This window comes from Vigna unguiculata, chromosome 11 (genome assembly GCF_037176805.1).
Source record: "Vigna unguiculata cultivar grain cowpea cultivar isolate G323 ecotype 2 chromosome 11, ASM3717680v1, whole genome shotgun sequence".
NCBI lineage: Eukaryota > Viridiplantae > Streptophyta > Magnoliopsida > Fabales > Fabaceae > Vigna > Vigna unguiculata.
The window spans coordinates 7,353,311-7,374,064 of NC_140802.1; the positions used below are offsets into that span (position 1 = coordinate 7,353,311).

General features: G+C 32.5%; 1 protein-coding gene and 2 non-coding genes across 3 annotated transcripts; all 3 read right to left on the reverse strand.

Annotated features, from left to right (window-relative positions):
- Window positions 1-7,627: 7,627 nt before the first annotated feature.
- Window positions 7,628-7,709, reverse strand: TRNAS-AGA (transfer RNA serine (anticodon AGA)). Its single transcript has one exon. It is a non-coding gene; the product is annotated as a tRNA-Ser (tRNA).
- Window positions 7,710-8,582: 873 nt separating this feature from the next.
- TRNAS-AGA (transfer RNA serine (anticodon AGA)) lies at window positions 8,583-8,664 on the reverse strand. The gene has a single exon. It is a non-coding gene; the product is annotated as a tRNA-Ser (tRNA).
- A 4,959-nt stretch (window positions 8,665-13,623) lies between these two features.
- Window positions 13,624-17,730, reverse strand: LOC146880939 (uncharacterized). The gene has a single exon (XM_085668426.1). The coding sequence runs from the start codon at window positions 15,534-15,536 to the stop codon at window positions 14,385-14,387; it is 1,152 nt and encodes a 383-aa protein (XP_085524552.1). The 5' UTR covers window positions 15,537-17,730; the 3' UTR covers window positions 13,624-14,384.
- Window positions 17,731-20,754: the final 3,024 nt, after the last annotated feature.

The following is a 20,754-nucleotide window of genomic DNA, read 5'->3' on the forward strand; positions in this document are numbered from 1 at the left end:
GAGGAAACCAAGGGGAAGATGAACCACAACCCATGGCAATTGAACTTTATAACCCTCCTGAGAACACTGGACCTACATACTCTTAGTTTGAGACAATGGTTCTCTACCAACTTCTAGATCTTGGCACAAAATGCACACCATGCTTATTGCACAACAAGGTTCCAAGACCTGGATGACCAGCTACATAATGTTCATGGCCTTCTCTCCAATGTCTACAACAGGGACAACCCTAGGAATGAGTGAAGGGGATGGCTCATAGGTCATGTATTGCATTTTCGTGCTGCATTTTATGTGTCTATCTGTCTATTCTAGTTTTTCAATCAGCTAAATTCCGATTTCAATCCACTGATTATATCAGTCCTAGCTTCATGATGTATTTTTCATTTTTGTTTTCTTTGTGCTTCGTTTGTATTACATATCAGTTGCTCTAATACAACCTTATGTTACTATTTTAACGAAAATTTCATCTTTCCAAAATGATCCATGCATTTACTTTCATTTGATTAATCCAAAGGGGGAGAAAATTGTGAAATATGAGTAAAATTGTGATAGATTTGGAAAACCTGAAATAAATCTGCTGGAATCATATAATACTGCAAAATTAAGGATAGGGGAGCATATGCATATGTGATATGTATGTATGCTTGTGTGCTTTTACTTGGATGTATGTTTGGTATATTGGTATCTTGTATGCAAAAGCTTTTTCCGGATTCTCTATGGATCTTAGCTCATCAATTCAAATCAAAGGTGTTGGCTTCATCAATTCAAGAGGAGATTGTTGGCACAAGCAAGCTTGAAGAAAAGAATTGATAAATCTATGTACATGAAGATCATAGGTGTTTGATGAAGATTGATGAAGATCCACTTGAAGATTAAGTTTTAGTTTGTTAAATCTGAAAATAACATGTTAAATGTAATGTTTTAGTGTTATATCTTGTTGGTAGGCTATATGACATAGGTTGATTTCCTGTGTTCCCTAGTGTGTCTCTTTTAATCTGTTAAAATTGATTTTAACAGGTTAAAAGGCTTGCTGAATATAGTTTCTGGTATGAATGCACTCAGTCAGTTGAATTATTTTTCAATCGACTGATTTCACTTAAGTCAAGTGAAATCAACTGACTGTACAAAAAATTCAATCAATTGTTTTCACTTAAACCAAACTATATAAGTTGTGTTTTTGCGAGCAGAGGTGTGAATCTGAGTTTTTGAGCACAAAACTGTGTCATTCTTCTCTGGGAAAAGCTCTCTCTCTACAATACACAGTTGTAACTCGTGGTTTGAAGACCTTGGTTGATCTTGGAGGCATTTTGGCTTGTGAGTAGCTTGAAGAACACATGTATGGTTGGCTAGGGATAACGAACATCAGGTTTGGATGTTCTTGTGCCTCTGGTTGGTTTTCCTGATGTGATTTCAGGTCTATAAGTGTGATTCTTGCAGGCTGTACGTCTATATTTTTGTGTGAGTCAAAAATCTTGTGAGTTTCTTTGTTCAAAAGTGTAATCTTGGTGTGTGATTTGTAAAACTTTTGAATATAGTGGAAAACATGTTCAAGTTGTCTTGGTAAACTGGATGTAGCTCTGTGATTGAGTGAATCAATATAAAAACAATTGTGCAATTCTCTCTCCCTCATCTCACTACCTTTGAATCTCTTTAAAAGTTCAAGAAAACCAAGCAATTCGTTCTTTGGTGTGATTTAATGCATTCTTGTGTAATCTGAGGCTTTATACTTGTTATAAATATTGTTTGGAACAAGTCTTGTATGTAAAAGATTGTTGTTTGAGTTAAATTTGTGAATTCTGCATTCTGCATAAATCTTTAGTATTTTAGCCGACTTATTTGTCTTTATAAATGATTGTTTTATAGCTCCAAGAATAAATTAGTCTGCTGTTTTATATTTTAATCGACTAAAAGTGTGTTGGTCTGCTGCATTTACATCCAAACTTTCCAGTCTATTTGATTCAATTGAAAAGAAGTTTAAGCTTTCAAAAAAAAGTTATAAAGCCAATTCAACCCCCTTTCTTTGTTAAAATCACTATTTCAAAACTAACAGTTGTCAATTCTTGTTTTAACTAATTATTTTGAGAGTTTAGCTTTATTTCAAGTCACGCATTGCATTCATAAATTTAGTTTAGCATTCTAAACTCTTTTGAAGTCTTTCAATAGCATCCTAGTTTCTTCCATCTTAGTCATTTTGTATATGTTCAAATTGTGTTGCATTGGATTCATGACAGTGTCTCACATAAAACCACATTGTGATATGTTGGAGTTTCTTTTTGTCATATTAAATTTTGCACCTCTAGCATTTTAATTCCATTGCATCCCCCATCTTTATTGCACAAATATTTTCAATTGTCTACACTAAATCAAAGTACTTGTGGGTTAAGAATTTTGTCTTTGGCAAGTGAATTACACATGAAAATGAGCTGAATTATCTTGCTGATGCAGTTTGAACCTTAATTATGTCCAGAAAATTTGTACCACACACATTGGTTGTGTATGCTAGAATCTCCAACATGATCATTTGACATTCAAAGTTTATTATCACTTCAATCTGGTTTAGTGCATTGTGACAAGTATGCTTGCAATTGATTCTGTGTACATCTCTTAATTGTGGATACTAGTGGCACGTTTTGAATGTATGAATGGATTTATCTTGCCTTGTCATGCTTTGTTCTGAGTTATCTGTGTCATGGTCAGGTTTATACATGAATTATGTTAATGTGTGAAGCATAATCAAATTGGTTACAATTCTCATTTCATCCTAGTATTTTAGAATTGTGCTAATCATGCTAGAAGCATTTTGCATCAGTTTTCTGTATATGCTTATAAAGTTCATTTCATGTTTGCATTGTGTTAGGCCACATCCAACATCTAAGATTAATTTCAATTCTGCATTCATATTTGTAAAGTGACCATGTTGCTACAGTTTATATCTTTGTTCTAATATCATGCCATGCATACTTTCATTTAACTTTATGCAACGTTCATGATTCCCATCCATTCATCTTCATTGTAAACCACTCTAGATCATCTTTGAATCTTCATATTATTGCATTAAATTTTTTTGTTACAATTTTGTATTGAATATAAATGTCTGATGTGAATCTGGCTAATTATGTTGTTGTTATGAGCTGAATTCTGTCTAGAAAAATCCATATTGCATTTTGAAACATCTGGCATATTGGTCTATGTGAAAAACATGGTTGCATCTGACTTAATTTTCAGCTTGGGAACACATGAGTATCATATTTTAATGTCTTATGTAGACTAGTACATGGTTTAGTTCATCCATTCACATGATCATGGACAACATGCATTGTATCACACCTTTCATTTAGACACTTCTTCATTTCATTTAAATTCAGTTTACCATTCCCGTAGGATTTCATGCATTTTTGCATTTAGCGTTAGACGTATATCTCATAATTTAGTTTCAATCATGCATTTAAATTGGTTTAGTTTAATTAATTCTGCACTTTCTTAGTTTTAATTTATTTTCCCTCTTTTAAGTGTTTTATTTTATATTTAACAAGATTTAAATTATGCCAAGTTGAACATAATACGCAACATTTCCTTGGATTCAATACCTAGGGTTTCCCTATACTACATTAGGGGGATTTCGGATTGGTTTGATAAATTCTAGTGGGACAAAAAAGTTTAACATGCACTCTTTCAAGGATGTGAGGGGATAGAGAGATATATCTTTCTATCTGTCGAGTGAATGTTGTAGCATGAGCCAATCAATGTTTTTGTCTCACATTTTGCAGTGGTACTGAAGTATGTTATTTTTTCTTTTTATTTAGCTTGGTAATATGACTCTAAATGCATACAAGTAAAAGAAACCAACATGTGGGACCCACAATCTATTTGAATATTTTGTTTATCATTATTGCATGAAATTGTGTGGGGTCCATGACCTATATGATAACTTGGACTACCATTCCATTAATGTAGCATGAAACTGTGATGAGGGATGTGATCCTCAATTGCAACCATAGAAAATAAATGCAAACACATGCATGTCACTGATATTTAAAAAAGCATATGGGATTTGTACCTGTATATTTTTTCTCTTAAAAATTATTTGCCATATGATATTGACTAATATAAAAAATTCAAATAATCATTTGTTTTAAGTTTAGTATATGCATTGATTATTAGTTGTATCGTACCGAAAATGCATAAATATTTAGATGACAAAAATGGCATGGTAGCAATTGTTGAAAGGCTGACAATAGAACTACTCAACTTGTGATTGAAAGTGGTCTTGAAGGGTAAAGAAATCCATATGATAGATACTTGAGCTCTTATGACTACTTTGTGGAGGTAGAATAAAGTTTTACCTAAGCCTCACGATGGGTGCCAAATGTTCTTACCAGGATTCAAAACGTAGACCTTTGTATAGTGACAAGATTCAAGTGGGACTTGAATGCTCCTCATGGCTGGAATCAAATTCCTCGTTCTCCAAATAGGGAAGATCCACCTGAAAAAGACTCTCTGACGCTCAAATTAGTAAGAGAGTTTGAATCTTCTGAGTAAAGGAGAGTGAGTATCAGAGAATTGTCACTTCAAGAAAAATCACTATTACCTACTTCAAAAATCCGTAGGTAAAGCAGTTTTACCTACGGAAAAAATTCATAGGAAAATTTGTGATAGTTAACATCACCCGTGGAATTATGTGTAGATAATTACTTATTCGTAGGTAACCTATGAATTTATCTATATAGGTAACCTATTGATTTATCCGTAGATTACCTATGAATAAATCCATAGATAATTACATACAGATTTATCTATAGGTAATTACCTATGGATAAATACGTAGGTAATGTGCTTGTTTGCTTTGATAACAATGGTTTTTCTATAATGCTTATACAATCTTAAACATTGAAGTTCATCATAAAAGTTCATAATATTACTACATTGCAAAGAATTTACATAATACCCAAATATGCCAAATTTTAGACGCCTAACATAGGCAATGCAGGAGAAAAATATCCAAATATCTCAACAAGGCAATGCAAAAGAGGATGATTGTAAGAGTTCACTGCCTCCAATTCCAAGACCCATATGAATTAGAATCAATAAAAACAAATATTAAGAAGCATATTAGATAACACTAGTCTACCAACTAAAGAAAAAAGCTCTAATCATTATAAAATAACTATTTAACCTACTATAAATATGTAAATGCCACAAAAACTAGTTACATTCAAATGCCATAAATGAGAGACGAAGCATTACTTAAAACATAATTTATAATTAAAAATGTCTATGTAAATAGACAATGGGATGCTCAATGGGAAGCTCCACAAGCTGATCAATAATTTGACATATTTTTCCAGAGTTCAACTTTTTATCTTCATTTCTGGATATGTAGAAGTTATTGGATGAAGCAATTGTAAGCAAGCCTGAATCTGCAACAAACTCTACTCTAAATAACAATAAGGTGCATAACACCATTATGAAAAATCAAGCAACAAAGAGAGAAATTTTAATATAAGCACCAAGAAAATAACAAAGCATTTGGAGTTGTGCAACTATTTTTAGAATGTTTGAATAAAGTTAGTCTCCGTCCGAAAATACTTTTCGGACCAAAAAGATTTAACAACCCAGGGTAATTCTTAAAATGTGATCCAAATATTATCAAACGAGAAAAAACTTCATTCACAAGCTCCAAGAGATTAGGGTCCTTACTTGGATATTCCAAGCTCGATTATCTAAGTGGAAATTTTAAACATGTTCTGAGATTCTAAATGCAAAGCATAAAAATGTAGAAATTGGAATGAGATTTCCTAATTCTATTTGCATCAAAAAAAGCATATATAATAAAGCAATTATTTGCCTGCAACATTTCTTAAGTTGTCACAAATAATTGAAGTAGCCAGCACATTCATACACACAAAATTGTCATTAGAGCACACACCTTTTTAAGCCATACTTTGAGCTAGCGCAGATCATCCTTATAGCGCTTTGAATGCCAAAAGGCATACATATTACTCAAAAATCACCAGTAGCCCAAAATTGTCTCCACCGGGAGGAAATGCCTCCTCAACCCACTTGATACACCTTCAACATTAAAATAAATTCAATAAACCTTGGATATCGAATCAACATTCAAGTCTAACACAATGTTAAGGTTTAGTTTGAAAAAATCGAAGACGGAGAAAAAACTAGACTGAAAATGAAAACTTAAATCGAAAAGGGAAAGTGTTACTTATGTGGGTGGACGTTTGTAATTGCATGTAAGCAAGCACACGATCGCTTGCCTCCAGAACCTAAACGTTCAAGAATGAGGTGAATGTGACAAATTAAGGTGTATCTTTATGAAAAGAGTAAAACCTAAAATATTTTGGAAGAATGGAAGGTCGAAAAAGGAAATATTCTAACTTGTCTATCAATTTATACATGCAAATTATTTATTATTAATTAAAATATTATTTTTTTCAAATCGTAGGTAATATATTTATGTAAATTTAATTTATCTATAGCTTTTAATAAGTAACTAATATCCATATGTAAAACTCAATTTACCTACGAATTTATATCTGTAGGTAATAATAAGTAAATAAATCATGATTTTCTTATAGTGTGTGTATTTCGTTATGTAATACCATGTGTATTTATAGAGTTTCTACATCTTGTGAGGATTGTTGTAAAAACTCAAAATATTAAGAGAATATCAAATAATAATAATCAACAAATATAATAACTTACCATATGTATGACAATTAGTGGAATATTAACAATAATGTGATACATTACATGATATACCATATATTTTGTCGATATATGGTATTAAAGAATATCAAAATGTAATCAAATTACTAAGATTAAGTCATATATAATGTTAATATATGAATATTGGCACCATCAAATATATCTCAGAATATCGTCAAACCACGTTAGGTTAGTAAAGTTGAATGGACCTTGTTGGACCACATTACGTTGCATATTTGTTATGTCGAGTATGTACGATTATTATTATTATTATTATTATTATTATTATTATTATTATTATTATTATTATTATTATTGTTGTTGTTGTTGTTGTTGTTGTTGTTGTTGTTGTTTTTGTCGGTTGTCGTTGTCATTGTCATTGTCGTTATTATAGTTTTAGAAACTAATTTAGAAACTAATTAAAAAATAGTCAAACAACAAATAGTCAATGTCAAACACATAACACAACCCCTATGACATATAAGTGAATTTCCTTGAGCTAAGGATTCAAAAAAAAAGAACATTTACATACCTAGTCATTTCCTCATAAACCCCAAATAAAATTACTCACATTCAAAAGCTTGCAATCACAATAAGGTTAAAAATGTTTCAACAATAACCGAAACAAAGACAGAATTGTAGTTTCAAGTCTAAAGTATCCCCAATTATGATTTACACATAGAGGAAACATAAAAGAAGAGAAGAGGGAACAATAATTAACCCTAAGAATTTGAAGTTTAGTACAAACAGCGGGCCCAAACCGCACACTATTTCGCGTCGAATGTCCGATGAGTCAGCTTGTGTCGAATGTCCAATAAGATATTTAAAAAATTAATATCTTTTCATCTTTTAAAAAAAGCCCATGAGTTGATCCTGAGCTACAGAACTAAAGAAAAAAACCAAAAAGCGTGAACGGCAGGATTTGAACCTGCGCGAGCAAAGCCCACATGATTTCTAGTCATGCCCGATAACCACTCCGGCACGTCCACTTGATGACATTAACATATGTATGTATTAGAAAACTTTTGAATGTTTGAAAACAAATACAAGTTTTTTTTAACTATTCTGTATCCATATATGATATTAAAGAATATCAAAATGTAATCAAATTACTGAGATTAACTCATATATAATGTTAATATATGAATAATGGCACCAACAAATATATCTCAGAATATCGTCAAACCACGTTAGGTTAGTAAAGTTGAATGGACCTTGTTGGACCACATCACGTAGCATATTTGTTGTGCCGGGTATGTACGATTATTATTATTATTATTATTATTATTATTATTATTGTTGTTGTTGTTGTTGTTGTTGTCGTCTTTGTCGATTGTCGTTGTCGTTATTATAGTTTTAGAAATCAATTTAGAAACTAATAAAAAATAGTCAAACAACAAATAGTCAGTGTCAAACACATAACACAACCCCTATGGCATATAAATGAATTTCCTTGAGCTAAGGATTAAAAAGAAACATTTACATACCTAGCCATTTCCTAGTAAACCCCAAATATTAATACTCACATTCAAAAGCTTCCAATCACATCAAGGATAAAAAAGTTTCAACAATAACTGAAACAAAAATAGAACTGAAGTTTCAAGTCTAAAGTATCCCCAATTATGATTTGCACATAGAGGAAACATAAAAGAAGAGAAGAGAGAACAACAATTAACCCTAAGAATTTGAAGTTTAATACAAAAAACGGGCCCAGATCGCAGACTAATTCGCACCGAATGTCCGATGAGAGAGCTTGTGTCGAATGTCTAATAAGATATTTAAAAAATTAATATCTTTTCATCTTTTAAAAAAAGCCCATGAGCTAACTTTAACCTACATAACTGAAGAAAAAAACCAAAAAGCATGAACGGCAGGATTCGAACCTGGGCGGGCAAAGCCCACATGATTTCTAGTCATGCCCGATAACCACTCCAGCACGTCCACTTGATGACATCAACGTATGCATGTAGTGAAAAACTTTTGAATGTTTGAAAACAAATACAAGTTTTTTTTAACTATTCTGTGTCCATATATGGTATTAAAGAATATCAAAATGTAATCAAATTACTGAGATTAAGTCATATATAATGTTAATATATGAATATTGGTACCAATAAATATATCTCATAATATTGTCAAACCACGTTAGGTTAGTAAAATTGAATGGACCTTGTTGGACCACATCACGTAGCATATTTGTTGTGTAGGGTATGTACGATTATTATTATTATTATTATTATTATTATTATTATTATTATTGTTGTTGTTGTTGTTGTCGTCGTCATCTTTGTCGATTGTCGTTGTCATTGTCACTGTCATTATTATAGTTTTAGAAACCAATTTAGAAACTAATAAAAAAATAGTCAAAAAACAAATTGTCAGTGTCAAACACATAACACAATCCCTATGGCATATAAGTGAATTTCCTTGAGCTAAGGATTAAAAAAAACATTTACATACCTAGTCATTTCCTAGTAAACCCAGAATAAAAATACTCACATTCAAAAGCTTGCAATCTTCATCAAGGTAAAAAAAGTTTCAACAATAATCGAAACAAAGATAGAATTGTAGTTTCAAGTCTAAAGTATCCCCAATTATGATTTGCAATAGAAGGAACATAAAAGAAGAGAAGATAGAACAATAATTAACCTTAGGAATTTGAAGTTTAGTACAAACAGCGGGCCCAGACCGAAGACTATTTCGCGTTGAATGTCCAATGAGTCAGCTTGTGTCGAATGTCCAATAAGATATTTAAAAAATTAATATCTTTTCATCTTTTAAAAAAAGTCCATTAGTTGATCCTTACCTATAAAACTGAAGAAAAAACCAAAAAAGTGAATGGCAAGATTTGAACCTGCGCAGGCAAAGCCCACATGATTTCTAGTCATGTCCAATAACCACTCTGGCACGTCCACTTAATGACATCAACATATGTATGTACTGGAGAACTTTTGAATGTCTGAAAACAAATACAAGTTTTTTTTTTAATTATTCTTTGGATAGTAAGAAACATACATAGTACAAAAAGATAAGATAATAACTTAAAATATAATGGAAATAATATAAATTATAATTATATTCCCTGTTTTAATGATTTTTCACTAAAATTATATATGTGTAATAATGAAAATCGCGGTTAACATAAATTGAAGATGATCATTTATGCTTTAGTCAAACCATGTAACTTTGTGTGTTGATCTTGTTTTTACATTTACTTTATACTAATCTTTTGCTATGTTTTTCTCTTATTAGCTTGGTGTTTATGTAGTAGATGGTCTTGCATTGAATAATTTTTACAAGTTAATTATTCATATTGATAGCATGCAAAAATTCAATTTCACTAAAATAAAAAAGGTTTGGATTGAGAAATAAAAGAATAGAAAAAGACCCTATGTTAGCCTCATGTTCATTGTTTAAGCTACTCCATATAAATAAGTTTGTCTTATGTCATTATGAACCACTAATGTAACAACAAAATACAAAAAGTAATTCTTAGTTACAACTCAACATGGAGCATGAAATTTTCAATTGCAGTGAGACCATAACCATAACCACAATTATTACTCATAAAACTCTTATTGAATTTAGCAACATAGATTCTTTTCAAGTGAATTTTCCCTTTGTGACTTAGAACTCGACCATATGTCAATCCCCACCTCGGAGATTGTTCTACCAAACCCAGTAAGAATAGCAATGAATGAGAAGCACTTAATTATGTGCAAAATATTTTATCTTAATAGTATAAACAAAAAACTTCTCCATTTAATTTTGTTAACTAGTATGTGATCAATTTTCCATACAAAGCGGATAACTAATACTATCAAATCTGAAATCAATTTTGTAATCTTATTTATAGTAAAGTTTTTCATGAAAGTTATCAAAATAATTTTATTAATCCTTTATGTTAATTAAAAACTTAATAACTTACTTGATTGTCGCATTGTTTTTTTAAACTCCATTTTATATAATTAATTGTATTAAAGGACAAACAATCATATTTATTTAAGTACATTAAGTCTATATTAATACATCACAATGGCATCTTATCAAAAATATATTCATACATCAGAAAAACATTTTATAAAAAAGCAAGTTTTGCAACTTCCAACTTATATTTATTGAAAAATAATTTTACTATCATTCATAACAAAAAAAACAATACTACAGGAATATAACACTACAGTGCCAATCAAAAATAGATAGGACAAGGAAAAAATTGTCAGCGTCTCTATTTTTCAGTATTTTACTCGACTATTTTTCTGATTCAATCGATTGATTATACTAGTACAGTATCTGTCTAGTAAAATCAATCGACTAACTCTGTTTTTAATTGATTGAAAGTATATTGTCCAGAGATTTTTGCATCCAAACTTGGTGATCGAATTGATTTAATTAAAGATAGTTTTTAGACTTTAAAGATTTCCTAATTTTTTAACAAGCCAATTCAACCCACCCACCCACCCCCCCCTCTCCCTTTTTGGCCTTTCAACCATTTCAAAACTTACAAGCAGGACATCCAGATCCTCTGGAAAAATATTTTAGATCATCCTCAGCTTCCTGATATAAAATAAAATAAAATAAACCATCAAGACATTTTATTTGTTAAATCAGGGGATACTATTCATGAATAGTATATAATTTGAACAAATAGAGAACACAAAAAACTGATCAATTGTACCTAAATCATTTTTTTTCTTAAATCAAGAGTTGATATTCCAATTTTATTGTTGTAGTCTGGATCCCACATGACAAAATTGACCAAACCACTTTTATCCATGCAAAAAAAGACAAAAAAAACACAAAAAATAAACAAATTAATCAATTAATATGGCATTTAATCGATTAAGACAGAACCTACAACACATTACAATGCTTCAAGAAGAACAAACGAATGTGAACCAAAATTTAAAGACATGACGAAACAAATGTATCTCTCAACACAAAATAATATATAGATGTGTAAGGAAAATAGTAAACAACACGAAATTGGATCAAGATCACTTATCTCTCGAAGAACCATCACTCTGATACCAAATGATGGAAAGTGACTTCGTGAACTTGAAGTTTCTCCATGTTGAACTACAGAATTGAAGAAGAACAAGATTGATGGAAGTGGAAGCAACATGGATGAAGAATTAGATGTGTTTGAAGAGTGGATTGGAGTGTTTTCTTGAGAGAGGTTCAACAAACTCTCAAGGAAAAGTTATAGGAAGGGAGTCTGGAAGAAAGACTATCAATTTAAGATTGTCTAAAATACAAAGCAAAGAAAATAACATTGGCCCTTGCCATTGGCCCATGTTGCAGCTTCTTGGATGGGTTTCCATCCATTTTCGTGGTCATACATATGCTTGCAATCAAGAGCCATATGCCTAAGCTTCCCACAAATTTGGCACTGAACACAACTAGATAGGCTTGCAATCGATTATTGTTTCTATATGAGCCTCTGAAATTTCTGGTTTGAAAATTCCTGAACCTTTCACCTATGTGATCTATAGAGTTTTCGTGAGGATTTTTTGTTAGTGGCAGCAACATTTGCTAGAATGATTTGTCGTTCTTGAAGCCTGTGTTGTTCAAATTTTTCTTTTTAGTCTAAAAGTAGAGCTTCAACACCTAAATACCTTGTAGGATGAGAAGAGAGAAGGAACTAATTTTCATATTAGGAAAAGAGAAAATAAAACGACTTTTTCTATTTTAATTATAAATAATTTAATCATCTCATATTTGGAGTGCAAAAAGAAAGGACGGTTTCAATTTTCTAGTAATTTTTGTTGTCATTCTTCTACTGATACTACAAGAAAATTTCTAAAGAGTGACCATCTTTAGTGACCAATAATTAGTAGTAACTATAGTGACCAATAATTATTAGTAATTATAGTTACCAATTTAGATACCAACTTATAAAACTAAAAGTTATTGGTTACTAAAATAGTCACTATTATAAATAAAAAATTATAATTGGTCACTAAATTGGTCTTTAAAATTAGTTACCATGGTTTTAGATACCAAAGGAATTTGATCACTAAAAATTAGCTAACTAGAATTTTGTTACCAAAATGAATTAGTTTTTAAATTAGTCTCTAATTAATTAGTGACCAATTTAGTTACTAATTATAACTTTTTATTTATAATAATGACTATTTTAGTAATCGATAATTTTTAATTTTGTAAATTGGTATCTAAATTAGTCAATATAGTTATTAAGTATTTTTGGTTTCTAAAATTGGTTTCTAATTGAGAATTTTCTTGTAGTGTGAACTTCAATTTAGTTCATGGGATTTTAAGATGCATCGCCTTATGTCCACACCAAGCAAATGGGAGCTCTAAATAATTACGTTGAAGTTTTATTTTTTTAACCATGAAAGATTTTTCTATATTTTCTGGAAAGTGAATAACAAATTTAGTTTCTTTCCCTTTTAGAGCTAAAATTAGTGAAACATGTCTTCAAATGGTGTGCCACAAAAGGGTCTTATGGTTATGGTCTTACTTAGAGTTTCATATATAGTACATTGCCAGTAATGGTTATGGTCTAATTGTAGTTGAAATTTTCAAGCTCCATGTTGAGTTGTAACTAAGAATTACTTGTTGTATTAGGTTCTTACATTAGTGGTTTAGTGATGAGTCCATCTTCAAGAGTAAGGAAGCCAAGGAGAAGCCATGCGGAATTGATGGAGCTTCTATGGAGAAGGATGAAGGTGCGAAAGCTAGAAAGGGAGAGGAGAAGTGGTGCGACAATGGTGTTTGGAGAAGCTCTCAAGTGAGGTTGGGCCAACACTCAAGGAAGGAGGCTAGAGGAAACCAAGAAGGAGAACTCTAGCCTAAGTTGATTCAGAAAAAGAGAGGAGTCTGGAGTCATCTCAACAGAATTTCTCTATTATATTCATGAATGAAAATACAAGGGTCCTAAGCTCTCTATTTATAGGCTAAAATGAGATCAAGGAGTCTCCAAAAAGTGGAGGGAAAAAGGAGTCTAGAAATTTGAATTTTGGAGCCAAAAAGGAGCATGTGGGAGGTGTGACTTGCCACCTAAGCAAGTCACACTTGTCTTGCCATGGGAAGCTAACTCTCATCCTTGGAGAGCAAGTTTGAGAAGCTTCTGGGCTTTTCTAGAGTAGATACACTACTCTTGGCCCATTTGGCCCAATTCCCCTTTTTGGTCCAAAATTACTTCTAAAGCCCAATTTCCTCTAAGGCCCAATACATGGCCTAAAGAAAACCCTGTTCTACTAGGCCCAAAATACAAAGCCCAAAAATAAACCGTATTCTAATATTTACAAACAAAGAGTTTTAGGCTAGGTCTTCACATCTTCCTTGGCCCATGTAAAGTTCATCTTGGGCCTTGTATGTGCATTGGAGGCCCATTCCTCTTGTATCCTCCTAGCCATTGCTCTTTTTGTGGGTCCCTTGGTTAGAGGCATCTCATCATCCCCTCCCTCTTGAGAAGGATTTGTCCTTAAATCTGAAATTTCTGCCTCATCATCTGTACCACTCAAATATTGGGTTGATTCTCTTTACACGTTCAACTAGCTTAAGCAAGCTACTGGATACAATGAATCCACACTAAGAACATTAGTAGGCTACTGGCAGATATTGTAGTCTAGGCCCAAATACACTGCATAATAAAGCCCATTTATTAGACTAAAATTAAATCATTCAAAAATATGTATTTATTTAATGACAAAGAAAAAACTAAATTGGCCAGGCCATTGGCCCAAGCTGAAAAGCCCTGTAGGGTGATATTCATCATCCCCTCCCTCTTGAAGAAGATTTGTCCTCAGATCTAGAGGATTCTTTAAGGCCCATAGCTTCGAAAGCTTTATTCCTCCCGGATCAAAAACACATCTACAAAAATCATCAAATAAATTTTCATTAAAATTATGGACATCATGTAGACTATGTTTTCCGAAGACACATGACAATGGGATTTTATGTTTGGAAATATTTTCAATGAAACCCACTTCACTAAAACATTGATTTTCACTTTGACCTAATTGAGTCCAAAAAGGTAATTCTAGGTCAGAGATTGACTCTTGCAAATCTCTTGAGGAATATGGAATGATGCGTGAAGATGGAAAAACAATTTTAGGGAGAGTTAAAACAAAAGTATTAATGATTAATAAAGAAGAGTTGAAAGATGGAATTACTCCCTTGAAGTCTATGCAAGGAGCCGTAGGATGTTGTTCCCTAAGCATTATTTCTTTCCTCTCAATCTCTTCCTCATTTCTTTTAAACTCTGCCTCTTGTCTTACTCTCTTTTCCTCTTCATATTTTATTCTCTTTTCTTCCTCCTTTTGTTTTCTCAACTTTTCCTCTTCTTCTCTCAATTCTTGCTCAAATTTCTCTCTTTCTTTTTGCTCTCTTTTCTGAATTCTTATTTTTTCTTTTTCTTCCAACTCCCTCATCTCTCTTAAGAGTATTGTGAGTTTTTCCTCCTTCCTTCTTGCTATCTCAATTTTGTTTTTCTCTATCTCACGATCAAAATCAAAGGAAGGTGGTATGAATGTTTTTCTCATGCATGCTCTCAACTCACTCCAATTTTGAATGGGAGATTTTCTTCCTTTTTCCACTCTAAACTGCCTATAATCCCACCACTCTCTTGCATGTCCTACAAAACTAGAAATGCACAAAGTAAGAAAGTAGTATTTACTATGTCTAAGATGGAATGATTGCACCAAATCATCTATTTCCCTCTCCCAAGATATGTATGATAATGCACTTATGTCCTCACCAAAGAAAGGGAATGTACTCTCATGTGTATGATGCATTTTATCTTCACTATGACTACCTAAATGTAATCTATTGTACAAACGATAACTCATTTTGGAATACACTTTTGAAACACTTATCTAAACAAATTTTCACAAAGAAACTTTAGGAATTTTAAAGAGAATATAAAGGAAAAGATTTCTAGAGATGTTCCCAGGAAAGGGAGGTGAGTCTCATGGACAGGCTTAGAAACCAAACCTTTCCTAGCCAGAAATCTCTAAATTTCTTTCACAAAAATTCTCAATAAAATTTCCCAACAAGACAGATCTTAATTGTGAAAAACAACTTCCAAAGTGTGTGAAATCTTATGACCAAAGAAAGGTCAACTAAGTGTTTAAAGATTTGCACCTAGATATCACGGTGACCTAAAACATAGAAGCAATCATACAAATTACATAAAACCTGGACATTTAAAACATAAAGGCAAAAAATGTAAAAACTGAAAACATAAACTAGACGAAAATCCTAAGTGAAAATTCAAGTGGCCTTTGGAACCCCTTGAACCTCACACTACACCTTAAACTATTACAATTAAATGCTAAGGATGGGATTGCTCTAAAGCATTTTCCCACCTAAGCCAAATGAAAGGAGAAAACTGAAAGGAAGAAAATTACACAAAATCTGTGACATCAAAACAACAAAAACCAAAATAAAACTATGCTATGCCAAGCTATGTCTCTCAAACTCTTGGTCCAGCCTCCAAAATGTGTCTCCCTCAAGTGTTTGCTTTGAATTTTCTCCTTTGTGAACTTCACTTGTAGCTTGGAGTTCCACTTTGGTTTCCACCTCCTAGGATGCTACCTTGAGTATTTGGTTACCTCCAAAGAAATCTTCCACCAAGAATGTAACACCAAACCAAAGAAGCCAATAAGGAAATACAAGAAAAGCTTAAATGAAAGAAGAGCTAAACTCAAGTGGAATATACATGAAACATACTCAAATATTTAACAAAGAAAGACAAACTAGAAATAAGGCAAAGAAACAAGTTAAGCACTCAAATGAATTACCTAAAGAATGACACTAGAATTGAAGAGAAAATCTGAAAAAGAAGTGCTCAAACATGAAGCTTATAGTACTCATTGCAACAGTGCCAAATGAAGGGAAGAATCCACTTGAAATTAAGGCAACTCAAGGCAATATAGAGCACACACCTAAGCCAAGAATTATATCAACAAAGAGCACTTAAAACACAGTAAAACGCACACAAAACAGCACTGAAAATGAATTTTTCAGAAACTGACAATCCAGAAAACGCTGATTGATGTCTCAACTTCACAGATTTTTCATATTTTTTGTACTCAACATTTTTTAGTGATTATTTTTTTTTTATTTTCGTCTATCTCTCTTCTTTAAGAGGAAAAATCATAAAGTTTTTTTTTTTGAACCATGTGTTCAGGATAAATCACAAACAGTATGTGTGTGTGCAGTAAAAACTGAAAACAGAGACTAGAGCATAGTTGCTCACGGAAATTGAGAAGATGTTCTATGAAATTCAAGTAGAATGAACTTGATTATGATCTAGAATCAAGCATGAATCATAGAAGAACATCTAGAACACACAAAAGCAAGAATCCAATTGGTGAAATGGATCAAAAACAGTGAGAACATGTCTTACACATCCACAAGCATCACTTTGATGTTCATTGCTCTTTTGTGTGGTGTAGGACTTGGTTCTCATCAAGAAAATGCAGAAAATAGCAAATGAAACGAAAATGGAGATGAAACAAAACACTTAAACATGACTTAAGACAAAACACAAGATGATAAATTGAAAATAAATGGAAACAACCGAATGAAAATGAAGAACACTAGGAAGTAAAGAAAATGTTGCTGGAAAAATAAATGGAACTTAAGAACAAATGCGAACCAAAAATCATGGAGATCTACCATTTGAATCCATAGAATTCATGTAGACTCATAGATGTTCGGTTGATTTGAAGGAAACTTGAAGAAAACTCAAAGAAAATGGAAGAACAACACAAAAAATGAAAGAACACAAAGAAAAATGGATGAACAACACGAAAATTGAAAGAAAAACCACAAGGAAGATGAACTTATCTCTTGACATCAAGCTTGATCAACCAAGGCTCTAGATACCACATGATGAGTCCATCTTCAAGAGTAAAGAAGTCAAGGAGAAGCCATGCGGAATTGATAGGGCTTCCATGGAGAAGAATGAAGGTGCGAAAGCTAGAAAAGGAGAGGAGAAGTAGTGCGGCAATGGTGTTTGGAGAAGCTCTCAAATGAGGTTGGGCCAACACTCAAGGAAGGAGGCTAGAGGAAACCAAGAAGGAGAACTCTAGCCTAAGTTGATTCAGAAAAAGAGAGGAGTCTGGAGCCATCTCAACATAATTTCTCTACTATATTCATGAATGAAAATACAAGGGTCCTAAGCTCTCTATTTATAGGCTAAAATGAGATCAAGGAGTCTCCAAAAAGTGGAGGGAAAAAGGAGTCTAGAAATTTGAATTTTGGAGCCAAAAAGGAGCATGTGGGAGGTGTGACTTGCCACCTAAGCAAGTCACACTTGTCTTGCCATGGGAAGCTAACTCTCATCCTTGGAGAGCAAGTTTGAGAAGCTTCTAGGCTTTTCTAGAGTAGATACACTACTCTTGGCCCATTTGGCCCAATTCCCCTTTTTGGTCCAAAATTACTTCTAAAGCCCAATTTCCTCTAAGGCCTAATACATGGCCTAAAGAAAACCCTGTTCTACTAGGCCCAAAATACAAAGCCCAAAAATAAACCGTATTCTAATATTTACAAACAAAGAGTTTTAGGCTAGGTCTTCACATCTTCCTTTGCCCATGTAAAGTTCATCTTGGGCCTTGTATGTGCATTGGAGGCCCATTCCTCTTGTATCCTCCTAGCCATTGCTCTTTTTGTGGGTCCCTTGGTTAGAGGCATCTAATCATCTAGCATATAACACAAATTTATTTATATGGGGTAGCTTAGACAATGAACACGAGGCCAACATAGGGTCATCTTCTATGCTTCTATTTGTGAATCCAAACATTCCTTTATTTTAGTCCAATTGAATTATTGCAAGTTATTATTGATACGATCCTATCCAGGAAAGAGTATGATCGTTTCTGAATTTGAATCCTCAAGAGGCACAACATGAATAAATCATAGAAGAACGCGGAATAAGACAAAGATGGAGGATGCCACAATCTAGTAGATTGATAAGTCAAGTGAAGATTCGCCACAAAGATATTAATCTTTGATAAGAACCAGAGGCCTAAGCCAAGAACAAAGAGAATCCTCTCTTTAATGAAATCAAATTCAATATATGACTAAAAGTGTCTACATTGTTTTTGGTACCTCTATATATAGGCACATAAGTTTAAGAAAACTTGAGAACCCTACAATAAGGCCCAAGCCCAAAACATAAAAACATAAACTAATTTATAAAAGAAAGTTTAAAGCCCAAAAACATAGAACATAACTAATTTCTAAGAGGAAACCCAAAGTCTAAAAACATAAACTAATTTTCCTAAAAAATATTCTTCAAATGTGCTTCAAGTCATGATCTTCATATTCTTTGAATTTCAGATTGCTTGTAGCATCAGGAGCCTTGAATAGTTTTGATCTTTCAATCTCTTGGTCATTGCCCTTGTCATAGGTCATTTAAATTGTAAAGGTTCACCTTCAAGTTCTTTTTGTATGGAATCTTGGGATAGTCCTCTATCATTCTATCCTTTTTTAAGAGAATTTGTCCTCAAATTTGTACCACTCGAAGTTTAGGAGATAGTCCCCTATCATACCCTCCTTCTTAAAATGAATTTGTCCTCAAATTCGTCTCACTTGAAGATTTCTTGTCAATTATTATGGATAAATAACTTTTAAAATTTATTCACTACAAGGCCATGTACTACATAAACACCAAGCTAAAGGGAATATAATTATAATATTGTATTATATGTTATTAGTTTTTTTTTTTACAATGTTCTTACTATCTAAATTTGTTCTAAACTTGAAACATTTTACTACATATATATATGCACATGTCATGAAGTGGACTTGTCGGAGTGGTTATCGGGCATGACTAGAAATCATGTGGGCTTTGCTTGTGTAGGTTCGAATCATGTCGTTCACGTTTTTTGGTTTTTTTCTTCTAAATATGATTAATTAATTCTATAATATATATATATATAGTATTTTTTTGGTTTAATTTCTCATATGTTCTCACTTTGGTATGTGTGTGTCAATTTGGTATTCGCTCTTAAAAAAATGTCAATTTTTATGTCTCAACATTTGAAAAGTGTCTCAATTAGGTTTCTTTTAGAAAAAAATTATTAATGTCATTCGAGTAATTAAACCTTTTTTTATATTTTTAAGACATTCTTCATTACTCTTTTGTAATATATTAAGGAAATTTTGACTGTTTATTTTACAGTAATAGGTATATATAGTTTTCTTTTATTGGTTAAAAAGTTTTATTGCATGCAAAATTAGTTTTTTTTTTCTTTCAAGAAAATGAGACTATACCTTCTAACAAATAACTAATTCAATACAATACAAATCTATATTGGTTTAGGTTTATACAAGCTCAAAGGTTACATCCATATTTGAGGATCGCAAAAAAAATTAATTTATAATTATCTAAATCCATATTACTTTTAAGTTCAATTTATTTAATTGAATTTGAATTGGATATAGACGGGCGAATTTTTTAGATTTTGAAAATCCTAAAATTAAGTTGAGTCTAAGTGAGTTCAAGTTATGAAATGTAGGTCAAGTCATATCAGGAAAGGCAAGATTAAGTTAGATTGGGCCTAACTCATGGAAGTTCAGTTGGGCTAGGCAAAGTCATGCAAAATCGATTGGACCAAGCCCAATACAAATTGGATCATGTCCCACCAAAGTCAAGCTAGGCTAGAAAAATCTAGGTTAGGTTGGGTTAACCAAACACACGTCAAGCTGGATCAGGTTGGGCCTAACTTCAAATTGGGTAAAACATAAGTCAAGTCAAGTCAGACCCAATTAAGTTGGTCTAGGCCATACATAAACTAGTCTTGGTTAGATTGAGCCTAAGTCTAATTAGGTTAGGCAAAATCCATGTTAATTGGTCGAGTTGAACTGAATCCAAGTCAAGTAAAGTTAGCTCGTGTCCAAATTAGGTCAACCATGTTAAGCTGATTTAAGGCTAATCCATATAAGGCTAATTTAGGTCGAGATTTGGTCAAGCCAGGTAAATAAGGCCTTGATCGACTTGATAACAATCCAATTGAGTTGAGCCAAGTCCACGTCGAGCTAAGTATGCCTGGGCCT

What these genes read in the sequence shown, in the direction of transcription:
- LOC146880939 (XM_085668426.1), bottom strand. Translation starts at nt 15,536, where the DNA reads ATGAGTTATCGTTTGTACAATAGATTACATTTAGGTAGTCATAGTGAA.